At 37.2% G+C, this 19639-nt stretch overlaps 1 protein-coding gene across 2 annotated transcripts in view; it reads left to right on the forward strand.

Moving 5' to 3' along the window:
• The window catches only part of LOC140714573 (rho GTPase-activating protein 15-like), a 734693-nt gene that overhangs the window by 219777 nt on the left and 495277 nt on the right, over window positions 1-19639 (forward strand). For both annotated transcript variants that reach the window (XM_073025883.1, XM_073025887.1), the window contains exon 7: window positions 11877-11966. In XM_073025883.1, the coding sequence (XP_072881984.1) occupies window positions 11877-11966 (90 nt within the window). The remainder of the gene's footprint in view (window positions 1-11876; window positions 11967-19639) is intronic.

Consider the following 19639-nt stretch of genomic DNA (forward strand, 5'->3'; position numbering starts at 1 on the left):
CTGTCTATGCCTCCCATGATTTTATAAACTTCTATCAGGTGTCTCCTCAGCTTTGGACACTCCAGAGATAGATCACACTCTTTAATTCAGGCTGCATCCTGGTAAATCTCTTCCAACCCTCTCCAAAGAGTTCACATCCTTTCTAATATGGAACAAACAGAACTGTAAACAATTCTCCAAGTGTGGACTAATAAAGCTGCTACATGAGTGCCTGATCCTTATTCTCAATGCCTTAACCAATGAATACAGACTTGTTATTTTTTTTAACCACTTTTTCTACTTTTATTGCCATTTTCAGGGAGCAGTGGGCTTAGATGGCAAGATTCCACTGCACATAATGCTGTTAAGTGTCCTGCCATTAACTACCGTATATACAGTACTTTCTTCTTACATTGGACATCACAAAGTGCAACACCTCATACTTCACTGAAATAAGCATCATCTTTCATTTGTACACCCATATCTCTAACTGATCTATATCCTGCTTTATTCTTTGACAGCCTTCATGAGCAATGCCAGCAAATTTGCGTCATCTGCAAACTTGCTAACCCACTGATCTACATTTTAATTAAATTATTTGTAAATACAGTGGATTCCAGTTAATTGAGATCAATCAGCACAGGTACATCTGGCCCAACTAAGCACCTGCCCTAATTAGCTGAAGTTTCATGGAAATAGTTAAAAAGGTATAAAAGGTAAACTACCATTCGACTGAATAACAAATCATGTGTTCTAATGAAATACAGAACAAATTAAACACTACTAATACCACTATAGAACTAAAAATTCTGTATTAGCTCCTAATAGTTTTCATTGGAAGAATTCATCCAGTGTACACTGCAGTGTTCTTTGGTTTGACTGTAAATTAACATAATCAGTGCAGACACCTAGTGCAGATGATGGACTACCCTCATCAATGCTTTCGATGATTGCATCCTACAAATCTAAATTTTCTTTGTAACATTCAAGCTGATTACTGATATCTTCAAATTCTTTGTTGGTCCTAACTTGCTGAAGTAGCAAAATAACTTCATGTTCATTCCCAGACATTCCTGGCATTTCCAAGCCTGAATGTTTGAAATTGCAGTGAACAAAGCAGTTCTGAAGTATCTTACTACTTATTTATTGCCAACTTTCGGTGACAAAAATCATTGTTTTTGAGCACGAACGCACACAACTAATGTTATTTAAACACTGTTTTCTTTAAGCACACTGTAGTGTCTAATAGCCACACAAGGGCGATACAGTGGTGTAGCATAAGTACAACTCACTACAGTATAGGTAACCAGGGCTCAATTTCCACCACTGCCAGTATGGAGTTTGTATGTACTCCCTGTGACTGTGAGAGTTTCCTGCAGATGCTCCGATTTCCTCCAACAGTCCTAAGGCGTACTAGTTTGTAGGTTAATTGGTCATTGAAACCTGTTAATGACCAGGCTAAGATTGAGTTGGGAGATTGCTGAGCAGTGCAGCTCAAAGGGCCAGAAGGACCTATTCTGTGCTGTATTTCGATAAACTTTAAATATGTATATGTGACTGACGCTAATTAGAAACTGTTCGGCAACAGCCTCCTGTTCCAATTAATCAGCATCGTGTTCCAAATAAATGAAGAAAATCTTGGTTATTTTCTTGATTAGTTTTTGTTCTTTAAGAGTTGTTCCAAATATCTGATTGCCCAATTAACCAGAATCTACTGTATTACAAACAAGATATGTTAGACACTGATCCCTGTGCAACATTTCTAAGTAGAATTCTACTATTCTATTATTACCCCCTGTCATCAATGGGCATGGCACTTCTGAATCTAAACACTAAGTTATCATGGATAGGGGTAGAGCTGTGGGTGCTGTGCACATGGACATAACTAAGGCATTTGACAAGGTCCCTCATGCATCTTAATTGTTTGGATCAGTCTAGCACGAGGGACCTTGCTAAAGGCCTCTCTAAACATCCACTGCCGTACCCTCATCAATTACCTTTGACTGACAACTTTTCAAAATAAACTCAATCAAGTTACAGCCTTGTTCTATTCAGTTTCATAGAACAACCATGTCACCCTAGAAGTGAATCGACTGTCCCTAAGGCGTATCCTCCCTGAAATAAGAAAGCATTAAAACTGTTCATAGTGCTGTGTATATTCTCTGATCAAAGACCAGAATGAATTTAGGAAGAGCTGTTTGTGTTTGTACTCTAGCTTTCTTACAATAAAGACAATATTCCTTTCTTAATCACTTTCTGTATCTGCAATCTAATTTATTTTTGTGATTCCACGTTGGGTGAATCACTTTGAACTTCAGAATTAAATAGTAAATTGGTAAATTAGTTTATTATTGTGAAGGTACTGTAGAGATACAGTGAAAAACTTATTCTGCATACTGTACATATAGATCAATTCATTAAAACAGTGCATAGAGGCAGTACATTATATAACAGTAACAGAGTGAAGAGTAATGTGTTACAGTTACAAAGAAAGTGCAGTGCAAGTAGGTAATATTGTGGAAGATCACAACAAGGTAAATTGTAAGCTTGAGAGTCCATTTTATCATACTCGGTGCTTTCATTTCTTGAAAGCAATACATTATTTTACTCTTCTTATCAAAGTGAGCTAGACTTGCCCACATTATGCACAATTTGTAAGGAGACTGGCGTTCCAATAGAGGTATGTAAAATCATGGCAGCATAGATAGGGTCAATGTGCACAGTCCTTTTTTTCCCCTGGCTGGAGGGGACATAGGTTTAAGATGAAAAGGGAAAGTTTTTCACTCAGAGGGTGGTCTGTACATGGAATGAGTTGCCAAGGCAAGTGGTTGAGGCTCATACAATAACAACATTTAAAAGCTACTTGGACAGATATTTGAATAAGCAGCTTTAAAGGCTCATAAGACCATAAAATATAGGAATAAAATTTGGCAACTTGGCTCATTGAGTCTGCTCCGCCATTTCATCATGGCTGATCCAGTTTCCCTCTCAGCCTCAATCTTCTGCCTTCTCCCTGTCCTTACTAATCAAGAATCTATAAACCTCTGCCAAATGCAGACGAATGGGGCTACTTTAGGTTGGTCAGTTTGAATCAGTTGGGCTGAAGATGCCCTTTCAATACTGTATTGTACTATGATTCTGTGAGAGAGAATATATACATGGGCATGACTGCAACTGGTGATGAGGTCAAAATCAGGGATGTTGATGTTTTCAATGTCCATTAATCAGACTATAATTGGAAAATGGTAGAAATCTCAAAGGTCTTGTACTGGGCACCATTACAAAGATAAGGCAGAACAAAGCCATTCGTGTTTGGCTTATCAGGGAGCCAATCTTCTCAGTGCTAGTTTGAAAAGGGGACTGGACTGTATGTTTATTCCAGCATGGACCACGATGCTCTAGGTGACTATATATGGTAAAATGAGAGAAATTGATTACCAATCACTTGGAGTAATGACGCATGATCTGAAAAAGAGATGGGATTTCAACAGTAGGTGGACTGTTCTGCTGCTCTATTTGGATGTTTCAATTGAACAGAAACGTATTAGAGTAATTGAAAGAGATTTACCCCTCTCTTTGTCTTTGACTCAAGGCATGAGGCCACACTTATAGACAGGCTAGCTCTCCACCCCCCCCCCCCCCCCCCCACTGTTTTTTACACCAGTATTTGAATACTCAAATTTGGTTCTACAGATTTGGTCTTATGTTTCCTTTTTTTTTGTGCTAATTAACTGGTTTCAGATTAAATGTGTTGGTTTCAGCAGAGACACGGGCCATTTTACTAAGTGTTCATTTTAAAAGATAATTAGTGAAAAATGGCCAAGTCCAATAGAAATTTAACAGTTCTAGATGATGGAGAGAAATGTTTTCTTTCAGGTTTTTTTTTGCATTGGTTTTGCCACTTTTTAAATAACCTCTGCATTAAAAGACTATTCCCTTTCTTAAGTGTTGGGGAAATTCTCAAGAAAACAGATTCCCAGTCTTTCCTGCCAGTAATTTCTTCACAACTTGAGTAGGAAGAAACAAGCCCATTGTTTAGTCATGTGAAGATACTTTAGCCAAAGGTTATGTGTTCCCATTGCAAGCAATCAAATGGCTCGTTAGACTGAAACCTTATACAACTCTACATGGTTATGTGGGTATGGTAACCCACTGAGCATCATATTTGCCTAAGTTTGGCTAAGTTCTTGAAGTGGGCTGCATTTCTAACCAAACAAGGACTTGTATTCAATGAATGTAGAAAATAACATGCCTCCATTATTGACTGGCGAATTGTCTAAACGTATTGCCATAAATGAGCTGCCCATTTGTTCTTCACTGCATGATTGTACCATGGGACAGTGATCATGAGCATCTCCTTTATAATCCCTGGACAAATATGATCATGATTGAGCCCATTTATAATGTTGAACAAATAACTTGCAAGCTTCCCAATAGAGATAGAAAATGTATTGTTAAATGCCTGAACTTGACTCTTTTGCTGTGAATTAGAGTTTAGAGTTGCATAACTTATCAACTTATTTTTCCAGTAGATAACAAAGCTGGTGTGTTCCATTTATGTAAATTACAAAACTGAGGTGAAAAAGATTCACTCTATTCATTGCAAAAGAATGAATATGGGTCTGATCTTAGTCTCACATCTTCTCAGAGGTGCTGTACAATCAAAGCAATTGAACTGATCAGATTTTATAGCTTATGGGGTGGAAAGGCTGGCAGATTTGGTTATTAAGCAGTCACAGAATTTAAACTTACAACATTGAGATTATGAAGCAAGTGCTTCTAATGCTGTGTTGCCATCACGCCTCAAGTCAAATGCTTCTCCCTAACACAAGAAAATCCATATAAAGCGAAACAAGAAGTGCGTCGTATTTTGAAAAAGTTAACAGGAATTGTCAGGGTCAACAAAAAGTCATCATCACTGAAACGTTGTCAAAAACAAATGATGTGAATTAAAAATAACTGCAATAGTGGATCAGAACTCTGATGTAGAGCATTATTTCCAGTTAGTAATGTCAGAATACAGATCAGATTATGAATTCAAATGAAATTTACCTTACACTGAGTATAATTTTATTAATCAGTCCAAGTTTCAGTGACAGCAAAGAGATAGCTATAACAGAGACATATAAACAAATTAGACAGTAAACCTTAATTTATGTGATAAGTGGAATTTACTCAATCACTTAAGCTGTTCTAGTGTTTACTAAAACACAGTTAAAAGAGCCTGAGTACTGCATTTAATGGATCTAAACCCATTACAGATGCTTTGGTTTACATACATTGAGGGAGTTCTAGTCAAATACCACAAGCCATAAAACATAGACTGATAAACAAATTTAACCAATCAGTAAATTAGCAAATCCGTGGACAGAATATGCAATATCTGGCTGATAATTATCTAAAACTTGTTTATAACTAAGAGATTGAGTGATTACAACCCATTACATTTACGTAGCTTTTTTAAACCTGCCTTAAGAACACCAGCACGATTATAGTGATCATCCATTGTCATTTACTGCAAACCACTTCATTCATTTTCTGGATAGGCTGGATTTTCTTTTTACTAACTATATGGTGATTTACTTGTTGAAGTGTTATTTTGGAATTCCCATCTTTGTTTCATGTTTCTGTTATTTAGCCTAGAATACAAACAATATCTCATAAGTTTTGTGTATTTTCTACTGCGGGTGTGCATTTGACATCTAAGATAGGAAGAATATTCTGCATACAGCAACTATTCACAAATGTGCTTACTGTCATTGAGGTCAATGGAATAAAAATGAAACAGCCTATCACATTCCCCCGTTTCCCTCCTCTTTCATTTCCCCTTATGGTCCACTCTCCTCTCCTATCAGACTCCTTCTTCTCCAGCCCTTTATCTTTCCAATCCACCTGGCTTCACCTATCACCTTCTAGCTGTCCTCTTTCCTCTCCTCCCACCTTTTTGTTCTGGTATCTTCCCCCTTCCTTTCCAGTCCTGAAGAAGGGCCTCGGCCCAAAATGTTGACAGTTTATTCATTTCCGTAGGTGCTGCCCGACCTGCTGAGTTCCTCCAGCATTTTGTGTGTGTTGCTTGGGAGCTCAACAGGTTGGGCGGCATCAGTGGAGTGGATTAAACACTCAATATTTTGGGCTAAGACCCTTCACTTATTCCTCTCTGTTGATGCTGCATGACCTGCTGAATACCCCCAGCATTCTGTGTGTGTTAAAATGGGAGCAATTTCTGAGATTGTTTAAGAAATTTACAATGACAGCAGAATTAATTATTAATCTGGTGAAATTCTCCATCACCCTTTTAATTCTAATTCTTGTACAGTAAGAATGAAACCAATACGGATGAGAAATGACATTTATGAGGAATGACATTTATGTAAAAAAAACTTTCACAGCTGTTTTTCAAAGAGTTTTACACCCAATGGTGTTCTTAAGACTTAAAATGAATTTATTACTGTAGCTTTGGAACCATAACAAAGAGTTTGCATTTAGCAAACTCAAAAAACGCAATTCAATAATGACCAGTTAAGCTGATTTTGTTTGTGAAGTTCAGGTGCTCCTCAAGTTACAAACACTCAACATATGGATATCCCATGCATATAGTCAAGCATCTGGGAGACAGGTGGTCTGGGCAGAAGTGGATTTGCGAGCATCAGTGGGGCTGTAAGCATCTTCTGCCTTCTCTCCTTGACCTTTGAGCCACATCAGCCAGGGGCTGGTTCAAGCTGAGCAGAGTTGAGTGCGGGACAGACTCGATCAGTGACCGACGGTGGAGGCTGCTGGTGTCCTGCTATTCCTGTGCCAGCTTCCTCTACTCTCTCAGATACTTCTGTTCATTCTGAATGCATAACCAGTTTTTGTTACAAACAGCTGCCGGGAATGAAACCCTGTCATAAAGCTGGGGACCTTGATTCTCTGACTGAAGACCTGTGACTAGTGAGGTGGCTTGGGGGTCTTTGATGGGACCTCTAATTCGGTGATATAGAGTATTACAGCATTACAATATTATAGAACATAGAATATTATACCACAGTAATGATGTTGTGCTGACCTTTTAACCTACTGTAAAATCAATCTAAGCTTCCCTCCCCCATAGTCCTCCATTTCTTAATCATCTATGTGCCTACCTAAGAGCCTCATAATTAGGCAGATAAATAGTTTATAGATATGAATGTTAATAACATGATCAGCAAGTTTGCTGACGATACTAAATTAGGGAGACCTGTTGATTGTGAAGCAGGTTACCATGAAGTGCAAAGACCCCATACATATGACAGAGCAGTTTGGGAGTGGGCAAGGGAATGGCAAATAGATTTCAATTTAGATAAGTGTGACACAATGTGTTTTGGATATTCAGACAAGGGCTGGACCTATGCATTGAGTGGCAGGGCACTAATAAGTGTTGTGTAATAGAGGGAGTGGGGAGCATTAGTGCAGAGTTTGCTAAAAGCAGCCCCTCATGTAGTCAGGGTGCTGAAGAAAGCATTTAGCATGTGGGCCTTCATCAGTCAGGGAATCAAGTTTAAGAGTAGGAACATTTTGTTGAAGTTATATAACTCAGTGGTGTGGATGCATTTGGAGTAGTGTGCACAGGTTTTGGCTTCTTGTTGTAGGAAAGTCATTGTCAACCTGGAGAGGGTGCAGAAACAATTTACAATGATGCAGCCTGGACTAAAGAGCCTGAGTTATAAGGGGCGGGGGGGGGGGGGGGTGGTTGGCCATGTTGAATCATTGTATCCCAAAGCACAAAAGAATGAGGGGTGACCTCGTGGAAGTTGATAAAGTCTCAAGGGGTATGGATAAAGTGGATGATCATATTCTTTTCCCCAGATTTAGGGAGTCCAATACTAAAGGGTACAGATACAAGCTAAGAAGTGAGAGACTTAAAAGAGTCCTGAGAGGTAATTTCTTTACATGGAGGCTAGTGAGTACTTGGAATGAAATGTCTGATGAATTTTGAGGCAGGTGCAATCATAACATTTAAGGGGAATTCGGATAGAAACATGAAGGAGTGGGGCTTTGAGAGGTTATGGGCCAAACATTGGAACTGGGTTTATCTAGGACGATGTTAACATACAAGCATGGCTCAGCAGAGCTGAAGAGCCTGTTTATGTGTTGCATTTTTCTATCAGTCCCTGTATTTCTTGAGTAATATTTATTTTGTAATGAAACATAATCAATATTATATCGGTATTATTTAATGAAATATAATCAATATTATATTGGTTTTACATGGTTCAAGGTGTATGCAGTGAGACTATGGTGTGAGACAGAGGGAATGGGCTTAAATAATATAATAATGTAAACTATCAATATTTGATATAATTCTTCCAACATTTTTTCAATAAATATGATTGACAGATAAGTTAGATTATAGTTCTGTATTGGATTTCCTTCAACACATTTGGTTATTCTTGCAATGTCCAAGGAACATACATTAGAAGCTGGTATTTTCAAAACCTTCTGCATAACTGTCATGAAGATTGAAGGAAACTATGTGTGGGGATATCATTCCTATTTCTACCTGGGAGTAGTTTAATTTAAAGAGAGCATTTGTTTTAAATTGTGTTCCCAGTGATCATTACATAACCATGAAGTGACACCAAAATCTTGTTTCCATTTGTTTTAGCTAAGATTGTGTTCGCAGTGCACGAGTTTATTACCCAGAGGGATTATTTGGTATATGATGTCTTTTGATATAACTCTATCAGTCATTTTCCTATTAAACAGATAGGAAATACAGTAACTATTACGGTAACCAGTTCAAACACCAATTTTCTATTTTCTTCCAGTGACTTGCACTCATTATTATCAATTTCAAAGGAACAAGTGAGTGACTGGACTTGGCCATTGTTACACCTCACAACCTTTGGCGTTGAATATGACATTCATAAAAATAAGGAAAGGATTTCTTTAATACACTGCCTTTTACAACCTCATGATCCACCACAATATAGTCCCCATTCTGTCCAAATTGTCTGTTGGTCCATAATAAATAAGAGCTGAAAATGCTGGAAATATGCAGATCAGCTATTCATAGCATCATGGAGCACAGAGGGAGACCCTTCAACCCATCTAGTCCATGCTAAACAATTATTCTTCCTAATCCCATCAGACCGCACCTGGACCATAGCCCTCCATAGTCGTCCCTTCCATGTACGTATTCAAACTTCTCTGATATGTTGAAATCAACCTTGCATCCATCGCTTCTACTGGCAGCTCATTCCACACAGTCACCATCCCCTGGGTGAAGAGGTTCTTCCTTATGTTTCTCTTAAGTATTTCATCTTTCACACTTAACCCATGAACTCTAGTTCTGCACTCACCCAACCTCAGTGGAAAAAGTCTGCTTGCATTTACCCTACCTATATCCCTCATAATTTTGTATACCTCTATCAAATCTCCTCTCATTCTCCTATGTTCCAGGGAACAAAGGGCTAACTTTTCAACCTTTCCCTAGAGGTCATGTGGTCAAGTCCTAGCAATATCCTTGTAAATTTTCTACGTATTCTTTGTGAAGAATTGTGGTGAACCAGCAATTAGGTTGATGAACTTTCTTCAGATAGTTCAGTATCTTTGCGACAGCTTGTGGTTCTGTTTTGGCCATGTATGCTTCCTCAATGCTATCATGTAGAAAAATAATCTGGTAAAGATGGACTTCACAATTTATATACATTTTTGATGACTCCAGGCCTGTACTATCTGAAATTCAGAAGAATGAGGGATGATCTCATTGAAGCCTACCAAATGTTGAAAGACATCAACAGAGTGAATGTGGAGAGGATGTTTCCTATGATGGGGGAGTCTGAGACCAGAGGACACAGTCTCAGAATAGAGGGACATCCATTTACAATGGAAATATGGAGAAATTTATTTAGCCAGAGAGTGGAGAATCTGTCATTTTTTTGCCACAGGCAGTTATAGAGACCAGGTCTTTGGGTATATTTAAAGCAGAGATTGATAGTTAGTCAGGGCATGAAGGGATATGGGGAGAAAGCAGGAGACTGGGGGTGAGAGGGAAATGGATCAGCCATGATGAAATGGTGGAGCAGACTTGATGGGCCAAAAGGCCTAATTCTTCTCCTAACTCTTATGTCTTATATCATATATAACCCATCTTAATGTATTCTACCAAAAGGAACTTACTTCTGCAACAAGGCTTGAGCTAGATGCGCAGGGTTGCATGTGTGATGCAATCATCTAGCACTGAATTGATTCCAAACATTACCAATTGAAGAAAGATGAAATTTAATGATCTCTGTTTTTGAATGACTTGTATGTATGATAGAAGACAGACGATGGTGCTAGAGGACTTAAAACACATGACACTAAATAAAAGGCACTTCATCAGAGTGCTCATATGGTGCACATCCAGGCTGTGGTAAATGATAATTGAGCAATGCTCCCCATGTTCAGTGTGAGATTTTTTGGAACTCCAGAGTCCACTATCCGCAGAAATTGGTTGGGGAGTTAGCACAGGATGCATTTGGCAAGGACCTCAGGCAGCATGGCTGGCTGCCACCAGTCTGTTTTTGGGCAACAAACAAAGAAAATAAATGTATAAAGAAAGCCCTTTAATTATGAAGTGGCTTCATATTATTTTAACTCTTTAAGTATCATTTCAACACTGAGAAGGTAATAACAAAATTATCTTAGTAATACACACAATAAATTTTGTGCCAATTTTCTAAGTACTTTGAGAAAGTTGCTGAAAATGAATGGGCAAGTTGCAAAAGCTGATCTATAGCATAGTTGCTAAGCATCTAACTGAGGTGCTGGTTCAGTAGCAACCCCTTTGAATAATGTCAAGTCTGAGACTATTGGAGGGTATGTTTAGCATAGCAACCACTTTCCTCCCTTTATTCTAGACTTCTGCTAGCTTAGACAATGAATCAGTTCTGGCCTCAAACTATGAATCACACTAGTAACACTGTCTTTTCTAGTTCCTTATTCCTCCACAACACACCTCTTTACACATCCATCTACATAAAACAACCAGGTATACTCTTGTCTCATGTCTGGACCATGGCTTATGATATTGAGTATATGTTGCTGACTGATTGTCTGATTTGGTATCTTCCAGATTCACATGCTTTGTGGGCAGTACAGTGCATTAAGGTTTACTGAAGCATCACATTGGCTTCTTACAATGCCTTATTGTTTAACCTCACGACCATCAGAGACGTTAAATTGAAAACAGTACATGGTATCCGAATGATATAATTTTAAATAAAATTCCCTTTCTCTCTCAGCAGTCAGGCACAGTCAATTGGTGCATACTTGTCAGTAGTGACAGACTAATCGGGCACCAAGCTACCTGCTAACTAGTCACGCTAACTGGCTAGTCACACATTACCAAAACTAACTAGTCACACTCAGGGAGATGCAAAGAAGAATTTTAGAGAATGTGAAGCAACTGAGAAAAGCAGTAGAGGGTGCTCTTTCTTATTCTGAGTTGAGAAGCAACAGGGGAAAAGCTCAGGATGCTAGACCATGGAACTACCTGCTGCAACTGCCTTTAAAGTATTTGATAATAAGTAATATATTCAAATCCTCAGCAATGACATCTTTAATCTTGAAGTGCTCACCAGAATAAGATTAAAGGAACACTTTTATATATAAAAGAGATGCATAAATAATTTTGCTAACAATAACTTTGTTTTATTTAAAGAATTATTCCTGTGTTAAGGCAGATAAAAGAAATACCACCACTTAGAATTCCAATTCTTGATGTTGGATATCCTGGAGCGTTCAATTAAATACTGAACTTCAATTTCTATTTAACTTGTCAAAACAATTCTTTATCCCTTCTAAATAATCCTCCCATGTTTAATATGTGTCCTCACAAGAATACTGAGATTCTGAGTTGACATCTATTTCTTCACTTCCACTCCTCTGTACAGAAGATGGGCTGTAAGCCGGAAAATACGGACCTGTGTGGTGCTCAGATTGAATGGGCAAAAGACAAATCCAGCAGAAAGAATGTGCTTCAGGTAGGACTGATCTTTTTGAGCTTAATTAACACTGTGATCACTTCTACCTCATAAGCACTGCGTATGAAAGCTGTTGGGTACTGTGAAGCTCTATCAGTTTCTATTTTTGACAATAAAGAGTGTAAGGAAAGATATAAAACTCACTGATGGTGTTGGAAACGTATCGATATATAGAGAATCTGGTGTACAACATATGTAATAATTCCCTAACAAAACATAGAAACCCTTTCTAGCAATATTGCCATTTCATACATTGCAGCATCTATGAGTTGTATTGGATAAGGACAATGATGAGCCAACATTAACTCACTCTTCATTGGAAACAAGTTGCAATGGAGTTACCATGTATACTGACCCTTCAACTCTTTTTGATACCTGTTTTTAAATTGCATTTTGAGCTTTTATTAATGGTCAGGCTGATGGCCTGTGAATGAGTGGTACTGAAGTTTCTTTAATGGGTATAAGCACCCCATCCACATGCCCCCATAATAATTTAACAGCCTACTGCTCTGAATGTGTGACAAAATTAGGTTTCTTAATTAAAATTGTGAGTGCTGGAGTTATTTTATTGTGGCCAAGGAAAGCTGAGGTAGTTTAATGTCCCTAAGAAATAACATGGATTGCCGTTTGGGTGTCTCTACTTTCCAATCTATTCTCAACGTCCTTGTTTGAAACTTGATGACAGATGTACTTTTCTGCTGGTTGGTTTGGCCTTCAGGCCAGCCTGATGTTGGATTGGACCAGAACCAGTAAGCATCTTTGGTATGCTAGACTAGGGTGTGTGCAGTAACGTATTAGAAGCATGTTAACAAGCACCCCCCGCAATAAAGGATAAGATATTGGACAATCCACAGATCAACTACAAGATTGTTAAGATCACACTCCATCACTCTCTTAGCTTTTTTAATTTTATCATTCCTATCAATGTATAAGAAGCTATTGATTAATCATTGAACTGCTTGATTTCATGCAATATTTTTGCCAAGAAAAACACTGTGAAGTAAGAAAATCATTAATGGAATTAGATTGAAACTGTTTTGAGTGATAGTGGTAACTTGCTCTCCAATGCCTCATTTCTCATCTGGAGAGAATAAACATCAAAGGTTTCCAATGTGAAATCCCCACGAGGATACGCAGACAATGGGTACACACTAACACTCCTGTTATTTCCACAGATGTGGATTGGGCAATGGTTTAAAATATTTGAGAAATGTGTCTGTACTAGCACATGCATCTCCATATAAAGACAACAAGCTGAACAGTTCAACAACAAGCCAACAGCAACCTCCATAGTGTTGCACTTAATTCGAAGTCTAGATTTTTCAGTTGTCACCATCTTCCATCCTGATACACATTATGTTTTGCCTAGGCAAATGAGTTAAATAGCTTTTTGTTCAATTTTTTCCAATAAACTTCCAAGCTATCTATTCACTATACAATCCAGAAATCCAGAGAGATCTATGGAGTTGAATACAAAGCAGTTTTTCCTTTTCGATTCAATGTCAATCACAATTACATGCAGCACATTTATAAAACCTATTTGTCCTTCATTTTGTAGATATATATGTTTTATTAGTGACCTCAAGTCTAAAAAAATTAATAAAACTACTTTATTAGAACATTCTATAAAATTCTAGTCCAAGTGTTAGCAAATGCACTGTTTATTTTCACTACTGCCTGTGGCTAAATACACACATTTCCAAGATTACAGCCAATGATTATCTAACAAGATTGACTGCGAGCTGTTTAGTTTACATTGAAGCAGGTTGAATCAACTTCGCTAAAGACAGACTTTATTTACACCCCTCAAATAACATGGGTTTATGACTAACTGCATGCTTAAAATGTTTTCAGTATAAGATGGCAGCTCAGTGCTTATTATTTGGTTTGAAACTTGAGGCGATGAGGATTGGGAAGGATTACTCTATAAACCCAAATAATCCGAAGTGTCATCAGCATAACAGTTTATGTAATGACTAAATTAAAGCATACTAAAGGTGGACAATAATGTCAATCAACAGCGGGAGGTTAAGTGCTTCAGGAAATGTGCCATGGTCTGACTTCAATTCCCATGCATCATTCTGTCTGTATATATGTGCTTCTTGCTATAGGTCTTTGTACATCATTTTGCATGTTTCTTTGCAAGGCTTTGTATACATGCCTATATATATATATATATATACACACACACACATATACCTATATGGTTTGATATGTGTGCATGCATGTTTTTCTCTATGCTTGTGTGTAGATGCACATTTCTAACATTCTGAATTTCCTGTATCTTTATATATTTTAGCCAGAGTCATGGCTAGTAATCAGACCTGATTTTAAATTTAAAACTGTGCCACATTTCCTTAATTGCAATGCATTTATTTTATTTCCCATTACAAGCTGATGCAGCACATCTTGGTTGTGCTGCTGGCTACAACGACAAAAAAAATAATGGTTATGAAAGCCTATTACTTACAAAATGTTTCAAATGATGTTGTTGGGCTAGACTGCACTTTAAAATCAAGTGCTATTTTGCTGAAGGACGTCAATTTTCTTAATTCCATCAATGGGCAATTGCAACTGTTTCAGAGTGAAAAGAGCTGGGCTATAGATTTACATTTCAGTACCTAGCAGTATTATAGAATGGAGGAAAATAATTTAATTTTAATGTCATTGGCATATTCTTCCAAGTGAGTTTTTGAACACATTATTATCTCTGTTCAGGGGGTATCCATTCTATTCCGAAAATATCTTTACACAAGTATAAAATTCACTCTGCAACATGGAACTTGCTGTGCATTGATAATTTTGATAGATAATTCAAGATGAGTTTAGCTTGAACTCATTTTTAAGCTGATTATTCTATTTTTAATTAGTAAAATCCCTAACTGTCTCTTTGGACAAGCCCATATGCTCCTTCAACGGGGAAGCTCTGGGTGTGGATCACAATTTTCTCTGTGCTTTCTCACAGCTAATCCTGCTTGGTTTGACAGAACTCATGCCTGATGTAAGACAACGTAGACAAAACTGTCCTTTTATGTTCCTGAAGTGAGGCCATCAATCTTGGATCACATTTTATTTTGGACCTGATTGATTATGTCCAAGCTGGCAGCATATCAGTATCTTGCATCAGTTAAGTTTGCACTTAAGATACAAGATACAGAATTGACAGAGGGCTTCATGGAAGTAGCTTGCACATTTAGCCTTGAAAACAAATAGTGCAATTTTAGCACTGTAACATATTCAGTTTCATGGCATCAGAAAACATCTTGGATTGGTATGCACTTCTTTAAATATTTGTGCTAAAGGTTAAGCTTTTGGCTTTTTCAGCAAGCCAATTGCATTAATCACTTAAACTTGGGAAGACTGGTAATTAAAACCTTTTCTCAAGTTCCTCATCCTTCATATTGTACAAATGTTGTTTTCTAACAACACTATTGTTAGCACAAAACTATCTATACTTTGTGCCAGTAGAGAAAGGAAATGCTTGATCTCCATCTCTCTTGGTAATGTGCTTGGAGTTGTTTTTACTGGTAGAAACAGCAGAGCATAGTCCAGAATTCTCTGCCCCAATGTAATCTTTTATATTGTCAGTGTCTATTTCAGTGAAGTAGGCTTGTACTTCTATCGGAGTTTAAATATTTCAACGATTCAAAGATTCCAGGTACATACATTATCAAACTATACAGCCATGAAACACAAAAAAACATAGAACCCATACAAAGAATTAACATCAGCACCCCTCCCTCCAACATGTGCAAAAAGTACAGATCATGCAAATGGCTTAAAAACAACAAGTGAGGAACACAGAATACAAAACACAAATCAAAAGAGTACAGGCACATTCAGTTCAGCTTAGTGTTCCTTAACTGCAGGCTGCCCTGATTCAAAATTGCTCAAAAAGATATAAAATTATTCTCATAATAGCTAATAAATGTTGATCAATTCTTAAATATGATACTAACATTTATCAGTTCTCAACACAGTTGTCCATTGGTTGTTTATTTGTTTTAATGTTGAATAGTCTTGTTAGAATGAGATTGTAAAACTACAATTCTTGCACTACGTGTTTACAAAAATGTCCTTTCAAGAACTAAGCTGGTATCTCAGATGATAATTTTTAGATAGCTTCTGAATTTACCAGTGTGATGTGACATTTTATTGTTCCAGAAAGATCAATTAGAAATGCTAAGTAGTTTATTTTAGTGTAATTTCAGAAATCTCATTAAGTCTCAACGTGAAAAGTGGTTTAATCCAAGATTAAACATGAACAACAATAAATAAATTGTGTTCTACTTATCATTCTGTATTATTACAGAAGCATTGCAACAGCTATAAGTGGAATTTAAACAAAGGTTATTTGCAGGACTACAATGAAATAGATAAGATTTTTTTTGGAAGGACTGTCATAACTCTCAACAATTGGAGTGAATTGATGGCAACTAAAATTTGCAATTATACCTCGCTTGATTCACAGACATAACCTGATGCACATAAATAAGCAGGAATCTCATTTCCTTCTTCTTCCATTGCAACCTTTTTATGAATATTCTTTGCAAGGTTGTCACTGCAAGTGAAGAAGATGCCAGGGAAAATAAGTATATTCTTCAAATGATTTTATTGACAATTTCAAGACGGGTAATTGGCAATGAAGGTTTTTAAAAGAACCTTTAACCAATATGGTGTTTTCAGGGACTCATCATCTCATGAATTGAAACACATAGAATTTGCAGCAGTGAACCGTGTCCTATAACCCAGGAGATTAGTGCACCATACAGAAATTCTTTTAATCATCATCATTATTATGTATCATATGATGTGGGCGATCATGATCTTGACCACAACCGTTCTTGGCAAATGGTTCTAGAAAAGTAGCTTGCCTTTGTCTTCTTCTGGGCAGTCTTTACAAGATGGATGACCCCAGCCACTAACACTACTCTTCAATGTTTGTCTGCCTGGCATCAGTGGTCACAGGACTTGTAGTATGTACCAGCTGTCCATGTGACCATCCACCACCTGTTCCCATGGCTATACATGACCCTATTCAGGGGTCTAAGCAGGTGCTGGCACCTTGCCCAAGGGTGACCAGCAGGCTAGTGGACGGAAGGAGTACCCTTACACCTCAATCGGTAGAGAAATTATTTTATCTAACCTTATAATGTATATGTTCATTGGAGCCTTGCGCATTGGGAAGATGAGGAATGAGTACTGCTCCAGACCTGCTGAAATTTCCTCATTAAGCCTCTTTTAACCTTACAAACAGCAGCACAATTGTTTTTTCCAGTGATGGATTTTAAGAAATTTAGAGCAATTCCATGCTAATTAGAAAATTTCTCTAGTTCTTGGAATAGACTGAAAAATCTGAATAAAATGCATTTTACAACAAGAATATTGCTTGTCAAGAGGATTAAAATATCTGATGGGAATTCTCGTGAAAGTAAAGATATGTTCAAAGTCTCTTAAAAACTGATTAAATATGTTCAATGAGTTAATACATTAAATACAATACTCCTTAATTAACATTGTACCATAGAATATTATTCAAAAATGTAATTATAAAATTTAAAGAGGAATCGATCTATAAAGGCATATGTTTATTCTGAAGCATTGTCAATGTCATCTGAAACTTACGTGTTTTCTATAAGTTTTAAATTTATTGCACAATGTTTATGCTCCAAAATGATTGTTGTGGTAAAAGTGTTAGGGTGCAAAATTGAAATTTAAAGACCCACTTGATTGGTCTCTTCAGTGAAGTGTGATTGCAATACGATGTCTCATGCTCACGTAGATGTTCATGATCTGAATCATGGATGCTATCATATTGGTAATACATCCAAAGCATGGTCTAATAAACCAATAGTGAGGACATCCTGAAGTTGCTTAACATATAATGTTGATATGATCCCAGGAAACTAATTATGAAGAGGAATGTATGTTGGGTAGGATCATCAAGGAGCAACCCTGTGCAGTATCCTTTAGCATCTTGAGGATGTGCATTCACATATGAATATTTGACATATCTCTCCAAAAGCAAGCATATTTGCTTTTCTTTTCACATCCCTAAAGACTGAATTCAAAATATAGCTTCAGGAGTCAAGGTGTCTCTGCAAATGCATTCAGCTCTCCTTGGTATTACCACCACAGTGCAGAATTATAGACTGCCTTGAAGAAAGTGGAAGCAGATTAAATGTTGTAGTTGACTGTTTCTGTCATCAGCTTTTCAAGATCTATACCCTGTGATTTAGCCTTCAAAGATTTGGGGTGAGTGGGTGAAGAGTAAGTTTAAAGCCACTAGGATATTCCTTTTCCTGTGAACCTTTGGCAGTGGCTAAGGTTGTTAGTTTTCCAACTAGTTCCACAGTCAAGCAAGCTTTGAAACAACCTCTGGTGAGTTTTGTTTATAGTAGCACAATTTCAGGTAATTTTATGTGACCAACAGATTTCTGAACAAGTAATGAGAGCTAACCTGGAAACTGGAAGCATACGGCAACAGTATGAAAGAGCGAGATGCTTTGTTGCAACAAAATTAAATAATTAAACTGCTCTAGATTTTAGGTATAAGATGCTATTGCAAAGTAATATTCTTCCTTTATAATTTATATTTTGATTAAATTCAATTAAATTGGTATTGGTGAGATGATAATGCAGTAATGTATTTGAATGAAGGAAACACAAGTTTCACAATTGTTCAGGGTATTCATTAAAAGATCACTTATGAAACCTCAGCATAGGGATAGCATAATGATATATGAGCATACGAAACACTTAAAACTTTAACGTGCACAGAATGGATAATTATTGCAGTAAGCAAGAAATCAATCACAGAAACAAGACAGTTGTGATTGTTTCTGGTCATTCATCCATACCTGGAGATGTGATAACAGTTCTGTAGGGAAGTGTCCAAGATGTGTCCACTTCATCTTTCCATCTAACAATTGGAAGGTGATGCCCTTGAAGGAACAAATGTGCAATTCTAATTTCTGAGGAGACTAAACAGTCATGCAATAAGACCTACACAAGTTTGAAGTTTAGACTGATAAATTACAGTAACAATCATGAGACACTCGGACGAGGAAGTAGTCAACTTAATCAAGAGTGATGTAGTCACAGTCCTTGCTTTGGGAACCTGGAGTTGGAAGCATGAATGGTATGCCTACCCAAGAAAACTGATTAAGTGGTAAACAAGGTCTCATATTTGGGAATGTATCGGCATACTTTTCCTTCCAATGGATTTGTAATGACAACAATGATGGTATTCCTCCAAAGCCTTGACATATGTTCTATAGCAGGAGTTCCCAACCTTTTTTATGCGAATGAGCCTAACTATTAGCTGAGAGGTCCAAGGACAGCAGATTGGAAACCTCTGTTCTATAGGTAGTCCAAGTCTCAGAGTGCACTTTATGAGGCAGGGGCCTTGAGTTTTGTGCAAATTTACTTTCTTAACTTCCATGTACTCTCTTCCTCAAAGCAGCTTCTCTCAACAATTCAGAATGCATGTAGACAGACTGATGATGATATCTTCATGACATCATGCATCATATTTTGTTATTACTTCTACCTCTCATTTTCTTTTAAGAATGTGCAGATATTTGATGAAGATTTTAAAATTGTTAAGGAATGGAGAAGGAATCTCTACTAAAATGATCATTTCTGTACAATTTTTCAAATATTATTTTCTC

Source organism: Hemitrygon akajei, chromosome 2, assembly GCF_048418815.1.
Source record: "Hemitrygon akajei chromosome 2, sHemAka1.3, whole genome shotgun sequence".
NCBI classification, from domain to species: Eukaryota; Metazoa; Chordata; class Chondrichthyes; order Myliobatiformes; family Dasyatidae; genus Hemitrygon; species Hemitrygon akajei.